The sequence below is a fragment of the Galleria mellonella genome, unplaced genomic scaffold (genome assembly GCF_026898425.1).
Source record: "Galleria mellonella isolate WM207_F2 unplaced genomic scaffold, CSIRO_AGI_GalMel_v1 utg1053, whole genome shotgun sequence".
NCBI classification, from domain to species: Eukaryota; Metazoa; Arthropoda; class Insecta; order Lepidoptera; family Pyralidae; genus Galleria; species Galleria mellonella.
In genome coordinates this window covers 286,256-303,993 of record NW_026441968.1, presented here as the reverse complement: position 1 = coordinate 303,993, position 17,738 = coordinate 286,256, and the positions used below count along the sequence as shown (strand labels likewise).

Here is a 17,738-nt window from a genome sequence, read left to right as displayed (position 1 = left end):
TGGAATAAACTTGAAATTCAATAAATTTACATGTTTTTTTTTTACACGTAACTAACGACTCAGGACATAAAAAGTGAATTTCATTTTATGATGTAGATTAAGTATTTATTCGTTTACTTAACGAAAACTTATTATTTGGTTCCGTTTTATTTTACATCGGCGTGCTCTATCTAATATGATCACGTGTTTATTTTTAGATTTAGTGCGACTGAAAGCAATACATTTCATTAGCAGGAGTGTCGACACACCCTATCACGGTTTTCACATATATTTATTGGTCTAAAAAATTAAAAAATAAAACTCTTATTACTCACGAAACGTACTGGCCGTAAATAAATTTACAAAATAACAGCTTGCACGCAAATAAATGATTGGAACGAGGGTTTGGAAACCGTGCGCCGATAGTTATGTAAATAATTAGGTCTCTATGCTGAAATAATAAAGCAAAATATTAAAATATTTTATTTTTTATTGATGAAAATGGAATAGTAACCACGCTTGCGCTGTCGGGGTATCTTTACTAAAGTGGTATCATTGAGGGATGATAGGTGAGGATGAAGTTATGGTTATTTGCCAGAAATTAGCCACAACAATGATCGACTTTTTTTAATGGATGAAAATGGAATGGTAACCCCGCCCGCGCTATCGGTATACACCGGCGAGGCACCAGTGGAAGATGATAGGTGAGAATGAATGCAGGTCAGTTGGCCTACCATGATGAAATCGACAAGAATTAACCAAGACAGTTTCCAGGGTGAACCGCGTGGAGGTCGACCTGAGAGGGTATATTGCTAGCAATGTGGCTATTAAACCTCATTACTAACAATCCCTTTCCCCTCACAATGGTTGACTGGTATTGAACACCGTCCGGCTGCTAATAACAGGGTTGATTTACCCTCTAAAATTGGGGGAAAGGTATTGCGTGCGTGCGTGCGACCGTGCGAGCGTTCGTGCGTGCGTGTGTGTGTGTGTGTGTTTAATGCTTCTAGAGATGTTTTAATACGGACGCTGCTGTCCATCCCTCGCCCTCCCTTACTCGCCTCTTACGACACCCATAGGAAAGGAAGGGTTGGCCCATTCTATGCCGGGACCACACGGCAATATACTGGCTTATATACTTATTACAAACTTACTAGTCTTTACCCACGACCTTGTCTGGAATACATTGACTAACTGAACTACCTAATTATTTCAAAAAGTTTAACATTAGGTACCTGGTCTCCGCATTTTATTTTCTGTATGAACAATGACGCAGAAGGAAAGAAAGATGCTTGAGGCATTCGAAATGTGGACATGGAGGAGAATGGAAAGGATAAGCTGGACAGAAAAACTAACGAACGAGGAAGTCCTAAAAAGAGTGAACGAGAAGAGAACATTAATTAAAATAATAGAGAATAGAAGAGGCAAAATGCTGGGCCACCTTATACGACATGACGATTTTTTTAAGAGCATAGTAGAAGGAAAGATAGAAGGCGAAAGAGGAAGAGGAAGACCGAGGATTAACTACATGGGACAGATAAAGGAAACACTAGGCGTCATGTCGTATAGGGAGACAAAGGATATGACCTGGGATAGAGCTGGCTGGAGGAAGATGCATGAATTAGTTGCACCGACAAGAGGAGACTCTTAAATGAAAAGAGATGACCATAGTCTGTTTTATTTCAAAAGAATTTAATTAAAACGTGAACAAACAAATAATTGACTGTATCCAGATGTCCAATAGGAGTGTAAATAAAAAAAAAATCGATTAATTGGTTAAATGTTTCGATTTATCAGTAATTTCAACGAATCAATTGATTCAATCGAATAATCGATTGAATGTATGGTTTTGTTACTGTTTTCAATTAAAGTGTATTTTCAACAAAGCTTCGTGACCTACTTGTCTATTGTTTGCAGATTTTGTCACAATGAGGAAGAAACGCCGCAATATTTTTTTTTTGATGGGTGAAAATGGTATGGTAACCCCGCCTGCGCTAACGGGATACGCTGGCGGAGCACCAGTGAAGGGTGATAGATGAGAATGAAAACAGGCCAGTTATGATGGCCTATCATGATGAATTCATTATGAAGAATTAATCATGATAATTTCCTACTTGTCTATTGTTTGCAGATCTTGTCACAATGAGGAAGAAACGCCGCAGCAATAATTTTTTTTTTCTTTTTTTGATGTGTGAAAATGGTACGGTAACCCCGCCTGCGTTAACGGGATACGCTGGCGGAGCACCAGTGAATATTATTATAGTTATTGCATATTCTTGCAAGCGGAGCACTCAATCCTAAATTAGTTTTGCACAGTGGCACACAAAATATCTTATTGACGGGATATCTAGGGATTTAACTTCACTCAAAAGCTCAGGACAGTCCATATCATGATGTGTAATTCTATGAAGAAATATCAAATCATGCAGGCGGTGATGATCAAACAGGGTGTTAGAACATAAGAACAAGTACACTCAAATTTCCCGCGCCCTCCTTTCCATTCAACCTGTCAGCGAACGCGACCAATCAGAGCTGCCCAAAATGACAACATCTGTCTGTGCGATTTATTCTGTGCAAACCAAGCCAGGTGCCTAGTAAAAGCACGAAAGCATGAAAAGGTCGCAGTGTCACAGGTTTTTATGCCTGAAAAAAGCCCGTCTTTCAGTTAATAATAATACGTGTCTATTGTAACTCTATAGCTACAATTTTTAAATAAACAATTCATTATTTTTAGGGTTCCGTACCTCCAAAGGGAAAAACGGAACCGTCCGTTTGTCCATCTGTTAAGACCCCTTTTTCTTAGGAACGCGTGGAGGTATCAAGTTGTAATTAATATCATACACTCAGGTCTGCAATCTCTTGAAGCGGTGAAAAATACAAGCTTCTAAATCGACGCAATCGAAAGATACGGCCGTTTATGTTCCATTTATATCGGATATTTTGACATTCGCAAAGGAAATCAAAACTTATAGGGTACTTCCTGTTGACCTAGAATCATGAAATTTGGCAAGAAGCAACGTCATGTAGCACAAGTAAAGGAGAAAATTCGAAAACCGTAAATTAGTAGTTATTTCACAAAAGCTACTTTATTTAATATAAACTTGATGATTTTATACGGGACCCTCGATGCGCGAGTCCGACTCGCACATAACCGGCTTTTTTTAACGAATTACTATTCTCTTCCAAGAATTTCCCTCGGAGACATTTAGACGCTATAAAATCGATACAGTGGGCGGTATCAGTTACCTTTTTCGACAAATACATATTTGTCGAAAAATATGTAAATTCATTGTAACCTAATATGCATAATATATTATGTATAAATATGTAAAAAATATTATCTATCTATTATATACACATCTTACATTTAAGTACTTTTTTTTTATGGGTGAAAATGGTATGGTAACCCCGCCTGCGCTAACGGGATACGCTGGCGGAGCACCAGTGAAGGGTGATAGATGAGAATGAAAACAGGCCAGTTAGCCCATCATGATGAATTCATTAGGAATTAACCATGATAGTTTCCAGGGGGAACCGCGAGGAGGTCGACCTGTTTGGGAATGGGAATAGCAATGGGATTCTCAGTCTCCATTACTAACAATCCATTTCCCCCCTACATTTAAGTACTATAAATATCAATAACAAGAGCAACCTTAAAATTGACCTTTGTAACCTTGTATTTTTCTTTAATGGGTGATAATGGTATGGTAACTCCGCCTGCGCTATCGGTATACACCGGAGGGGCACCAGTGAGGGATGATAGATGAGGATGAAAAGACAGGTCAGTTAGCCCATCGTGATGAATACACTTGGAGGGGGAAAGGGATTGTTAGTGATGTAGACTGAGAATATCATAGTAGAATCCCATTCTCCTCCACGCGGTTTCCCCTGGAAACTATCATGGTTAATTCCTGATGAATTCATCATGATGGGCTAACTGGCCTGTTGTCATTCTCATCTATCACCCTTCACTGGTGCTCCGCCAGCGTATCCCGTTAGCGCAGGCGGGGTTACCATACCATTATCATCCATAAAAAAAATAGACTTGGAATTCAGCACCATGGTTTCCAAAGTGGGCCACGTGGAAATCGACCTGGTTAGGTATTTTGTTAGCAATGAGGCCCCTAGTCTCCATTATTGACAATCCCTCCCCCCCCCCCTGTATTCTTGTGTTTGTGAAAGATAAAAACACATAATTCAAAGATCCATAATTCCCGTATAAATGTTACACAGTGAATTTACAGGGTATAGAGGAATAACACCTGAGTCATCAGGAATGGCAACGCATAGAGGGTATCATGAGTGAAACAGTATACTCTGTTATGTCCATGGTACTGTTCATGACTACAGGTAACGGTTACCACTTGTCATCAGGTGGGCCGTCAGCTTGTTTGCCATTCTAAGTTGCATACAAAATTCGACAAGGAATCAGTCTGTTTTTTTCGAAAACACCAAGTCGTATTCAGAATACAATATTGCCAGATTAAGTTCCCCCCCCCCCCCCCCCCCATTTTGGGCAAAAATTTTCTGTTCACAATATTATAGAGAAATTCAATTCATGGAAAAAATTTTAGACAAAAATTAAATTGAAGACATTTGGGTAATTTCCTTGGACAGTTTTAGTATTTGTAAAGTTTATATATATACAATAAATGGATGAATAAATGGAGGATGGACGGGGATGGATGGTTTTGTTTTCTATCTGTGTTTGCTGTTGGCTGCAAAGAGTGAAGGCAATATTTCTACAATAAATGGTGGATGGGATAATTTTTTTTTTAATTATTTATTTTTTGATAACATGGATCCATTTTTGTTAGTAAGTGTACTTAAAAACTATGTTAATACTTAATCACTAATAATTGTCTAGTCCTTTCGGAGAGCATTCTCACGAGAGGACTATCCAATTTATTAACAAACATGTTCAGGATACTGTTGCTACTGCCGCGTATTCGACGTAAAAACGAAGCTGTCTTTTTACGCCAGACTGCGTCAAAACTATCTGTGCGAGCGTCGGCAAACATCGCTGAGGATAGAAGGAGAGGGGAGATAAGCAAAAAGGGAGAATTGAATGGAAGGTTACTTCCTCGTAGTTATACTCTGTGGTACTTGGCAAGACTATACGAGTTTGTATTGGATAAAGTTGACGTTTGGGTAGAATTCGAATATGGCAACCCTCACAGAACATCTGTTCGACCTAATAAACGTTAGTCACCCGTATGATATTGTAAATAAATGACAATATACAAGTCAAGGTTTAATTAATGGATTGTAAACTAAATTAATTCTCACTTCCACGAATTGTGGTATGTTAGTAATTGTTATTTATAAATTGTACTTTAATATTACATTTACCTATTTAATTCAACGTTGTTTTCATACTGTTTACCAGAGGGAGACATTGTACAAAAGTCGATTGCTTGGGTACCTTTGTCCCATTCGTGTTTCAACCGTGAAGCAGTTGTGTTTGCATGGCTGTGTTTCGGTTTGAAGGGTGGGATATGGAAGTTAATTTACTGGATACAGAGGAATAACACCTAAGTCCTCAGGAATTGCAACGCATGGGGGGTATCATGGGTGAAACAGTATACTCTGTTATGTCCGTGGTACTGCTCATGTCAATGATAACACAAAATAATATGTTATTTAATATAATTCACCATTTACCTTTCAAACTGAAACAAAACAAACATGGCCGCTTCATGGCACAAATATGCGTAACTCAGACGTGTGGCGTCGCTTTAAGTCTATATACCTAGTGATTAATACTTTAATTTACCTATTACAATTGTTACTTGCAATTTCAAGGCAATTATTTTATTAAATTCAAAAAAACATCGTCACTTCAACTTGTTTATATCATTCTTTGAGGGGGGGGGGGGAGGAATTATTTTAATGGACGACAATGGAATCGTGACCCCGCTATCCACTGGCGGGGCACCAGTGAAGGATGACAGGTAAGGATGACGCATGTCAGTTGGCCCATCGTGACAAATTCACTAATGAATCAATTGCGATGGCTTCCAGAGGGAACCGAGAGGAGGTCGGCCTGATAGGGAACATTGCTAGTATTAGGGTTACTAATCCCAGTTTCTAACAGTCCCTTTCCCCCCGGGGAGGGATTGTTAGAAATAGGTTCTAACAGCTTCATTGTAATATAGCCTATCAGGTCGACCTCCACGCGGTATCCCCTGGGAACGATCCTGGTTAATTCTTGTTGAATTCTTCACCATTTGCCGACTGACCTGCTATCATCCTCATCTATCATCTATCACTGGTGTCTCGCCAGCGTATACCGATAGTGGAGGCCGATGGTTTTTTTTTTAAGGGGAAAAGGGATTGTTAGTAATGGAGACTAAAAATCCCATTGCTAGCAATATATCCAATCAGGTCGACTTCCTCGCGGTTCCCCCTGGAAACTATCATGGTTAGTTTCTGATGAATTCATCATGATGGGCTAACTGGCCTGTTTACATTCTCATCTATCACCCTTCACTGGTGCTCCGTCAGCGTATCCCGTTAGCGCAGGCGGGGTTACCATACCATTATCAGCCATCAAAAAAAGATGGTTACTTACATAGTAGTGAAATATATAATATATAGATCAAGTAATTAAATAATTTAATTAAATAGCATACAAAATCAACGTCTCATTCTCATATTTATTGTAGACATTTCAGTTATCTAAATCCTTGGTAGATAAGTTATCACAATATAATTGCGTTGCAGTGTGAATCTGGTGCAAAGATTGATGCATTTAGTTTCATTGTAACTGAGCGTTACGCTGACCTTTTTTTTTCGTTATCTGTAGCCATTCTTTATTTTACTGTTATCAATATTAAGTTCTTTATATTATTCTCAATTTCGTGTATAACATAGTATATATCATATATGTGTAAGTATATTTGTTATTCATATATATTTATTTGTTTATATATGTAATTTTAGTATGTACGAGGTTTGTATATGTGTAGGAAAGTATATATATATATTTTTTAATGTAATTTTATTTTACAATTATTCAGGTAAATCAATTTTATCATTCTCAAAGTATCCCCCTGTGACATAATGCACTTGTGCCAACGCCGTTTCCACTGTGACACAGGCTCCTTGAAAGTCCTCTGGTTGTAGGTTTCTCAGCTATATAGATCCGTCGTAGCTTTTTTTATCTCATTTATGTCCCCCAAATGCCGCCCCCAAGTACCAATTTGGTTTTTGGGAACAAGAAAAGACAATATATAATATATAAATCACCGTAATGGAATTTAAACTCAAAAACTCATACAACAATCAGACGTGTGGGCATTCATTGTCGTTGTTAATCCAACGCCCCTCTCGCGCCAATTCTGGACGAACTCCTGCCACACGAGCTTTGAGGCGTCAGCAATCGACGTAAATTTTCCATCAACTGAATCTGGCCTGGAGGGACGATTGATGGACAATCCCCTTAGTTTCGAACTCTGAAGGTTTCGGCCCTCTCTGAATCTTTTTTTTGTGGACGTTATTCCTTCACAGCATCATCCCCATAAATTTTATGAGATGGCAAAAATTTTATATTCTTTCCGAGTTTTGAGAGAAACTAGATATACGTCGCTATCTTCAACGGAAGAAACCATGACGGGGTTTCGTTAAGAGAATAACTTTTTTATATAAAGATTCGTCAGCACGGCGGTCAGACCAGAACTGAAGCATTGTTAGGGATATATGTGTAGGTATATTGTTATTTATATATATTCCTCGTTCTCGCATTCCAGAACACTTTTATTTTCCGGACAGACGTCTCTCTATGTATATCAATAATTACTAGTACCGCATTCGAGTATTCTGACACTTCCCTATGGTTGACTGGGAGAGAATGCTTTTAGCATTACGTCCGCCATGTACACACATATCGTCATAGTCGGAGAATACTGATGGATCTGACAAATATTACTATAATATATAATAGATCCGTCAGTATTCTACGACTATGGCGATATGTACTAATAAATAAACAAATAAATGTTGATCTAACTAAATTCACAATCTGTTTTGTACTTCAGATGGATTTTTTTTTATGCAACTTAGAATGACAAATAAGCTAACGGTCGACCTGATGGAAAGTAGTAACCGTCGCCTATAGACATGAGCAGTACTATGGAAATAACAGAGTATACTGTTTCGCCCATGATACCCCCCATACGTTGCCATTCCTAAGTACTCAGGTGTTATTGCTCTGTACCCAGTAAATTCACGCCATATCCCATCCTTCAAACCGAAACACAGCCATGCAAACACAACTACTTCACGGTAGAAACACAAATGGGACAGAGGTGCCAAAGCAAACGACTTTTGTACAAAGTCTCCCTCTGGTTAAACTACTTGTTCTGAAGGTTTTATTATGAAATTAAACTCTTCATTTTCCTGCAGCATTTTATATATACCAATAGGTATAGTTATGTATGACGTACTCAATACCGAGATTTCGTTCCACGTATGGTAACTTGCATCTGCAAATGACATACAACCTTTTCAAAGTGAAACGACATCGTGAAACGCCGTAAAGTTTATTGCGATACGGCGTAACGACTAATTCGATAAGGTTGTTCGAGGACATTGCTTTTTTTTTTAAATACTTCTACCAATTTCGGAGTTCGTGGAAAGATCGTGTGGGCATTTTTATAACATTTTGTTGTTGTTTATTAAAATGTTCGCCGTGTGGTTCCAGCATAGAGCGGGCAACTCTTTTCTTTCCCGTGGGCAGCAGCGTCTCTCTAAAAACATTTCTAATGCAATGGTAACCCCGCTTGCGTTAACGGTATACGCTGACGGTACACCAGTGAGGGTTGAAAGTTGAGAATGAAAAAGCAATTCAGTTAGCCCATCGTGACGAATTCAACTAGAATTAAACACGATAGTTTCCAGGGAGAACCGCGTGGAGGTCAACCTGATAGGGTTTTTTTTTTTGCTAGGGAATACCGTTTCCTTAAATATTGAGAGTCAGTTACACTTCGCTATCGGGATACCAAGTGTATTGGTGAATTTACGATTTATTTATTTGGTTTAAAGGTTTAAATTTTCTATTTTTATGTATATATTGTTAACCTTGAATGCCATATAGGGTTTAACCTTTTTTTTTTAACGAGGGGAATGCTTCATGCAGACCCACACGCCGCGGGGGAGATATGTGGGTACTGCCGGACTCCTACCGACTAAAACCCCCCCGGTGTTCCTCTGCTGCCATCTCTCAGTGCTGCAGAACCCCTTCCGTACGCCGTCGCAGCACCAACGGCAATATAGGATTTAACCTAATGCATATTTATATGATGGTATATTCCTGATAAGATTTATTGCTAGTAATAGGGAAATAAGGCCCCATAACTAACAATCCCTTTACCTTCCCTCCTAATTGAACCGTTGTACTGTAATCGAAGGGGCCGCATAACGAGCCAGATCGTAGATATGGTGGCCTCGCGTTACCAAGGACACGGGAAGTAGGGTGAAGGTCTGTACAGTTTTATTTACATTAAATAATAAACAAACGTACCTATATTTATTTATTTATTTAACTCTTTATTGGACCAAAAATAAAAATATACAATGACAAGTGAATAATTCAAGTGAAATACAGTAACATAAATACAGATTGAAATATACACATAAAGGTACAAAAGGCGGTCTTATCGCTAGGGCGATCTCTTACAGACAACCTTTTATTTATCTATTTTATCCGACTTCGAAAAAGGAGGATGTACCCAATTTGTTGAGTTTTTTTGGATAAGTTACACGATATGATATCCTTAATTCGGGCTCGAATTTAATGATTACGTTTAATTTTTTTTTATATATCTAATTTTGTTGTTACTTATTTGTTTTTTTTTTTCTTCTTTTTAGTCATGTAATTATTGAATAAGTGAGATAGTTATTTGACAGTAGTAGCTTTTTTTTTTTAATAATTATTTAGAAAGATAATTATTAAAAAAATAATTCATCATCATAATAATTTTATGCAGTCATTTATTTATTTATTCATTAGTACATATATGTGTACATGGCTGACTTAATGCTAAAAGCATTCTCTCCCAGTCAACCATAGGGAAGTGTCAGAATACTCGAATGCGGTACTAGTAATTATAGATATACATACATACTAAAATTACATATATAAACGTATAAATATATATGAATAACAAATATACTTACACATATATGACATATACTATATTATACACGAAATTGAGAATAATATAAAGCACCTACTGCTCGGATAAAGTAAAAAATTAAGGGCGCTCGTTTTTTTTTAAAGACTGTTTAGTCGGTAGTCTCTTAATGGCATCATGAAGCGCGTTCCAGAGTAGTGAAGAATGTAGGAGAAAAGAGTTTGAAGCGTAACCAGTACGGTGAGAGGGGATAGATAGTTGGAGAGTATTATTGGAGCGAAGGTTACGTCATGGTTAATTTCTGATGAATTCATCATGATGGGCTAACTGGCCTGTTTTCATTCTCATCTATCACCCTTCACTGGTGCTCCGCCAGCGTGTCCCGTTAGCGCAGGCGGGGTTACCATACCATTTTCACCCATCAAAAAAAATCCCGATCACGCGGACAAAGTCGCGAGTAAAAGCTAATATTATACATAATGGATTACTTTTTTTTAAAAGGTGATAATGACATGGTAACCCCGCCTACGCTATCGATATACACTGGCGGGGCACCAGTAATAGATGACAGGTGAGGATGAAAGCAGGCCAGTTAGCCCATCCTGACAAATTCAACTAGAATTAACCACGATGGTTTCCAGGGGGAACCACGTGGAGGTCGACCTGACAGACTATATTACTATCAGTGGAGTTATTTGACCCCATTACTAACAATCCCTTTCCCCCATAATGGAATACTTACTTACCAGAGGGAGACTTTGTACAAAAGTTGATTGCTTGGGTACCTCTGTCCCACTCGTGTTTCAACCGAGAAGCAGTTGTGTTTGCATGGCTGTGTTTCGGTTTGAAGGGTGGGGATATGGCGTGAATTTACTGGGTACAGAGGAATAACACCTGAGTCCTCAGGAATGGCAACGCATGGGGGTATCATGGGCGAAACAGTATACTCTGTCATGTCCATGATACTGCTCATGTCTATAGGCGACGGTTACCACTTGCCATCAGGTGGACCGTCAGCTTGTTTGCCATTCTAAGTTGCATAAAAAAAATTAAAATGAATGTAACAATTTCAATTCAAGTCTGTGTATTCCAAACTATTTATCGCATTGCCGCAGCAAAATATATTTTGTTGGAACTCATTCCTCGTGAGGATTAAGTCACGTTCGCCACAAAATCCAGAATAACTATTGTAATAAACATGGCAGCGTTGGTGTTCCATTTTTTTAGGGTCTGCGGCAAATTTCACCACCACCCTCCACCCTCGCAGTGGGATCGTACGATATTATGTAACAGACGCATAGTTACGCAACTTTACCTTGGAATTGTACATTCCAGTATATAACATTTCATCTCTGGTTATTTTTCTAAACTTAATAATAATACTTTATTTGCCAGAAACATAGATAATATGACGTTAAAGTTTGTTTTTAAATATTCAGTATGTTTCAACATATTTAATAGCACGCAAGATTTTACGCAGAGACTTTTTACAAGTTGTTTGCTTGGGCACCTCTGTCCCATTCGTGTTTCAACCGTAAAGCAGTTGTGTTTGCATGGCTGTGTTTCGGTTTGAAGGTTAGGGATATGGCGTGAATTAACTGGGTACAGAGGAATAACACCGGAGTCCTCAGGGATGGCAACGCATGGGGGGTATCATGGGCGAAACAGTATGCTCTGTTATGTCCATGGTACTGCTCGTGTCTATAGGCGACGGTTACCACTTTCCATCAGGCGGACCGTCAGCTCGTTTGTCATTCTAAGTTGTATAAAAAAAAACAATAAAAAAAAATCAAGTTCAATTAACGCAAAGTCAGTTTTTTTTTTAATTAAACAACGAAATCGATTTTGAAAAAAAAATGTATAAGACCAATCTATAAGTATATCCTTTCAGATAAAAAACTGCTTCACGGTTGAAACACGAATGGGACAGAGGTACCCAAGCAATCGACTTTTGTACAAAGTCTCCCTCTGGTATTGTAAGATACTATCTTTAATTATTTAATTCAATTGCTAAAATACGCGCCAAAAGCAACGTAAAAACAAAATGTAATCTTCAAGATAATCAACAAAATGCAAAATTTTAAGTTAACTAACACAAATCATTTATTAATTTATTCTCTGAACAAATGTAATGGTATATAGCGAATTAGCAATTCAAAACGGTCGAACCTTATCTGAATCATCTCGCTTTGGAGTCATTAATTCGCGTCTAATCAAAAAAATTGCCTAATAGTACTTTTTTTTTATTATCTCATTCAAATTGTTCAGCGTGCCATGGCAAAATGTTGACAGCTAGACGCGCCATGTCAGTATGGGGGTTTAAAACTTATATTTCCTTGAAAATAATAGGCTCAATTCTAAAGCGATATTACTTTAAATTTATTATTTTAATTTGATAGATTTTTTTTTATACAACTTAGAATGGCAAACAAGCTGACGGCCCACCTGATGGAAAGTGGTAACCGTCGCCTATAGACATGAGCAGTGCCATGGACATAACAGAGTATACTGTTTCGCCCATGATACCCCTCATGCGTTGCTATTCCTGAGGACTCAGGTGTTATTCCTCTGTACCCCGTAAATTCACGCCATATCCTTCAAACCGAAACACAGCCATGCAAACACAACTGCTTCACGGTTGAAACACGAATGGGACAGAGGTACCCAAGCAATCGACTTTTGTACAAAATAATATAATAGGTATTTTTTAAATTAATTCTATTTCTCTAAATTATCTTTCTAGGACTCTAGGCAAAGGTAGGGGGTAAAACAACTTTGCTGGATAAAAAACCTGTATCAGTATTGTGTTTGTTTTGTTATGCTTTGACTAGACACAAGTACAATTATTCCTAAGGTTGCCTGGAAGAAATAGCTATTTAGCGATAAGACCACTTATTTTTGCTACTTTACCTTGCTTCTTTTAATTATGAATATTTTTATGATTTTTTTTATGAAACTATTTTTTTTTTAATAAAGAGTTTTCATTCAATTTTTTTTAAGTATGTTTGTTCCGTTGTGGAACAGGCTAAGGTCGGAGACCATGCTGCCTGAGTTTTCATTCGATCAATCAATCAATTTTTTAATTATAATCAAATTATATTTGAAAAAAAAAAAAAACAACAACTGTGTTTCTTGTCCGTTTTTCTCAGCTGAAATTGCATTCCGAACTATGCTTATAGTTTATAAAAAAATTACCATTCAAAAATGCTAATAGTAAAATATTCGCTTTCCCAAATTATAAAATAGCCTGTACTTAATCTGTGGTTGTGATATAAAAAAAGCACGAATAGGTGTCACCGACCCACGCCTGGAGTCGATCGATGACGCGTCGCCCGCAGCACTTTGCCTTATATGGGTGCGAGCGTCTTTGCCTGCGTTTGTTATCTGGAAGATTAAAAAAAAATTGTTTATAATGTTGGAGAACATTTACATTTTAATTTCAAACAGGCGCCGCGTCACTTCGAACAAACAAAAATGTTTGTGTTATACAATCTATGTAACCAATTTGATGAATTTAAAAATTTTATTTAGATACTAATTAATCATTATAAAATTAAAATAATCTTGATTAGGTATTTTTTAATGTATGCACGAGTATGTATGTACAAGAGTTACTATTGTTTGCAAAAAGGGATCAGAATAGATTCAGCTATCGAGTAAATAATTACGTGCGTACAAAATAAAAGTTAATAAATTAATATAAACATTTTTAAGAATCTACTTGGAGTCTAATGAATTCGAATCATATATACGAATATCCTTGTGGAGTACAGGTCACTTGTTGTTTATAGGTTTAATATTTTTATATAATGGGAGACAGGCGTGACAGATATGTATGTATTTTTATATAATTTATTATGTATTAAATTGAAAATTGTCCCATCCTTCTATTTAGCTCCTATCTAACCTATTTAAGTTCTTTCTTATACATATATTTTCAATTTCTCTTGTCGCCCACAATCGTATTAATATATATAATAAATATATCTATGTTTATTAATAATATGGATTGGTAGTTAGGTCTTTTCTAATTGTATAATTGTTAGTTAGTATACATTGACGCTTATCTGTGAGAGCTGTATACACCTTTAATTGATGTGTTCATATGGCCTTAACCCTAGATCACTAAGCTTCGTCGAATCGACGACGCGAATTCGAAACAGGTGCCGTAAATTTTGAGTGCGCGATCGCATCCATTGCAACTCTCGTGTAATCTTAGATGGCCCGGTGCCCCCGCGATACACGGTAGTGTTTTTTGTGTAAGAGATTTGTGAGCGCCGGACCAGCAACCATGACTCGTCGCATCGACGAAGGTTAGTAATAACGATATATTTTGTACTATTGTGTTTGTAATATTTTAAGTTTATTATTTAGTTTTTACAACATAAAAGTAATGTGTAGTTTTTCTATTTTAGATACGATTCTTCAACTATTATTAGAAGATAATAGTGACCAAGAAAATTCGTCAGAGAGTGAGAAGGAAGACCACATCGAGGTTGATCCGGCTTATGTATCAGTGAGTGAGGATGAAATTTCGTCTTTGGACTTGGCATCAATTGAAGAACAGATACCAAGTACTTCGGCACAAGAACCTAACGAATTGATTATTATACCATCGCGTAACATACTTCGCGGAAAATATAAGCACAAATGGTCATCGTTAAAGCCAAAGTCACAAGGCCGAACAGTCGCAAGAAACATTGTGCATATTAGACCAGGCCCCACTCGTATGTGTAAAAATGAATTAGATCCTTTACGTTGCTTTTCGTCTTTTATTACAGATGATATAGTAAATATAATTGTCACTTATACTAATGCTGAGATTGTAATAAAATATAAAAATACAAAAATTTTGCATCACAAGTTAGTCGAGCCACATATGCAAAAACGTATACTTGTGCCCACACTTCAAACTGGCCTGCGCGATTCGATTACACAAATTTTGAATATGCCAGGAAGTAGTAGATCGAGTTTGACACTTGAAACTGAAGCTACAGGTCATCCTATCGCAAAAAAAAAAAAGAAAAATTTGTGCCGTATGCCCATCAGCAAAACGAAGGATGACGAAAACTAGTTGCTACAAGTGCAATAAATCAGTGTGTGGTGAACACAAATTTGATATGTGTCACAAATGTCTTAGTTCATAGTTTTTTACCAAAATTTTTACTTTTTTTGTTGATTCGATGTTTAAATTTTGATTATTTGACTTCTTTTTCAAAGTTTTTTTTCTAGTTTTTAAGAGATAAGCGCTTAAAAAAACAAATATCTTTATTTAGAGCGAAACATATGGTCTCAGCACAAAGGCTGATTATGTAATAAATATGTGATTTAATTAAATAAGAATGTTATATTTTTGTTAACAAATGATTGTAATAAACAAATATTGTTCGCGACATTATTTGTATATATCGTAATTTATAGTTGTTAAGTCCCTAGTTAATCGTTTCTGTATTCTGTTATTTTATATAGATTTACATAGATTTAAGATAGTGTAAGTTAAATAAAGTATTCCTTTGCGTGTTGTCGTTATTACCTACGAATAGAAATTGTAACAATAAATAGAATTAAGAAATTGTAAATTGAAATAAAATAAATAAATAGACGCTATAGAGTACCGATCTGAAGAGACACGCGTCTCGTTCATTTTCGCCCCGTCCCGCTCGCACAGATCGCTATCGCGAGTTGGAAACGTTATCGTGCGAGCGGGCGGGTATAAAGATAGGCCGCCTCTCGTCGAGCGGCATGCTCGGCCCTGAGGTTCCAACTCACTATCCCTACATTTCAGCACATGCTCCAGACGTATTGGACTTCGCCTTATACAAAGGACTAGACAGCCAACCGACGCAGGAAGTCCTCCTCGAGGACATCCAATCCGACCACCTGCCGGTGTGCATGGTTATTCCACAAACACCGACATTCCTGACGCCGCGCCTCCCACGCCGTCGGATCGACTGGGTGAAATTCAGGGACTCGATGGAGCACAACACGCCCATGATGGCAGTCTCAACCTCGTCTGAAGTCGAAGAACTCGCTGCTAACCTGTCAGTCTCCATACAGCACGCCATGGACATCGCAGCGCAGCCGGGACCTGTAACAAGGACCCGCGAGTGGATCCCGGCTGCCACCAGGATGAAACTAGAAGCGAAGCGCCGATTGCGTAGGGACTGGCAGTCGACACGTTGCCCCACCCTCAAGACGAGGTTGAACAAACTCGCCGAAGACATCAGGCGAGACATTGAGTCCCACAGGAAGGAAAGCTGGGATCGATTACTGGAAGACGCCGGCGACGACTGGAATAGCATCCACCGCCTATGCCGCCGGCTGTCCCAATCCCAGCCTCCGGTCCGACCACTACTGGCGAGCGATGGGACGCCGAGATACCGTGCAGCAGACCGTGCGGAAATCCTAGCCGAACACCTAGAACGCCAGTTCCAGCCGAACCCGGTTACCGATACCGAACATGCTGCCATGGTAGTCAAATACGTTGAAAACTACCTGGCTCCGCCACTAGCGCCACACGAAGACCCGGTGGTGTTTACGCCGGGACAAGTGCAGCGTGAATTAAGAAAAACGAAGCCTCGGAAGGCCCCCGGCAGCGATAATATCACGAATACGGCATTGCACCACCTGCCGCCGCGCACTATAGCGGCATTACACGCCTGTACAATGGTATTATGCGCACAGGGCATTTCCCAAACACATGGAAGATAGGCAAAGTTATCACGCTGCCTAAGCCCGGTAAGAACGTATTGAAACCGGAATCGTACCGGCCAATCACGTTGTTGCAGCATGTATCGAAGGTGTTTGAGAGACTACTTCTCAAACACATAAACACATACATCAAGCCCAGAGAAGAGCAATACGGGTTCAGAGCTGAGCACTCCACCACCCTGCAGCTGATCAGATACTGCACACGTTCACAACGGCCATCAACAAGAAGGAAGTCGCCGTAGCAGTAGTCCTCGACATGGAGAAAGCTTTTGACAGGGTCTGGCACGACGGTCTGCTGTACAAGTTGGCCACCCAGACAGAAATGCCAAGAAGGCTCATCCAAGTGGTGGCCTCATTTCTCAGGAATCGTCGGTTCATGGTGGCGGTTGAACAAACCTGTTCGGGTGAGCGTCCCATCCGAGCGGGCGTCCCGCAAGGCAGCTGCTTATCGCCTGTGCTTTATGCGCAGTACACCGACGACATCCCAACCACGGAGCAGACTACACTGGCGCTCTACGCCGACGATGCAGCCTACGCCGCGACGTCGCTCAACAATAAGCACGCGGCGTCAAAACTCCAAACGGTATTAGATGCCCTGCCAGAATGGCTGGGAAAATGGCGCCTGTCGGTGAACGTGCGCAAGACACAGGCGATCACAGCCAACATGAAAAGGACGCCACCACAGCTACGCCTGCTCGGTTCCCCGATCGAGTGGTCCCGCACCGCCACCTACTTAGGGGTGGAAATCGACCGCCGGTTGACTTTCGGAACGCACGTCAAGAAGTTCGCCAGAAGGCTAGAACAGCCAGGCACCTGCTGCGTCCGGTACTAAAAGATGAAGACGGGAATTTATAAAACGTACATCCGCCCGCGTCTAACTTATGCCGCGCCGGCGTGGTACGCACTCGTCAG

The 17,738-nt window shown here is 39.1% G+C and overlaps 1 protein-coding gene and 1 long non-coding RNA gene across 2 annotated transcripts in view; one reads left to right on the top strand and one right to left on the bottom strand.

Moving 5' to 3' along the window:
• LOC128202519 (uncharacterized) overlaps positions 1-1,640 on the bottom strand; it is a 108,987-nt gene extending 107,347 nt beyond the window's left edge. The window contains exon 1 of the long non-coding RNA XR_008253833.1: positions 1,567-1,640. This is a non-coding gene — a long non-coding RNA (uncharacterized LOC128202519). The remainder of the gene's footprint in view (positions 1-1,566) is intronic.
• Positions 1,641-14,275: 12,635 nt separating this feature from the next.
• Positions 14,276-15,852, top strand: LOC128202575 (uncharacterized). The gene is made up of 2 exons (XM_052903373.1): positions 14,276-14,428; positions 14,531-15,852. Exons 1-2 carry the CDS (start codon positions 14,407-14,409, stop codon positions 15,187-15,189), a joined length of 681 nt encoding a protein of 226 aa, XP_052759333.1. The 5' UTR covers positions 14,276-14,406; the 3' UTR covers positions 15,190-15,852.
• The last annotated feature ends 1,886 nt before the right edge of the window (positions 15,853-17,738 follow it).

Excerpts from the sequence above, each read along its gene's own strand:
- LOC128202575 (XM_052903373.1), top strand. The coding sequence starts at position 14,407 with ATGACTCGTCGCATCGACGAAG. Across the intron at positions 14,429-14,530 it reads GACTCGTCGCATCGACGAAG|ATACGATTCTTCAACTATTA; the intron begins GTTAGTAATAAC and ends TTTCTATTTTAG.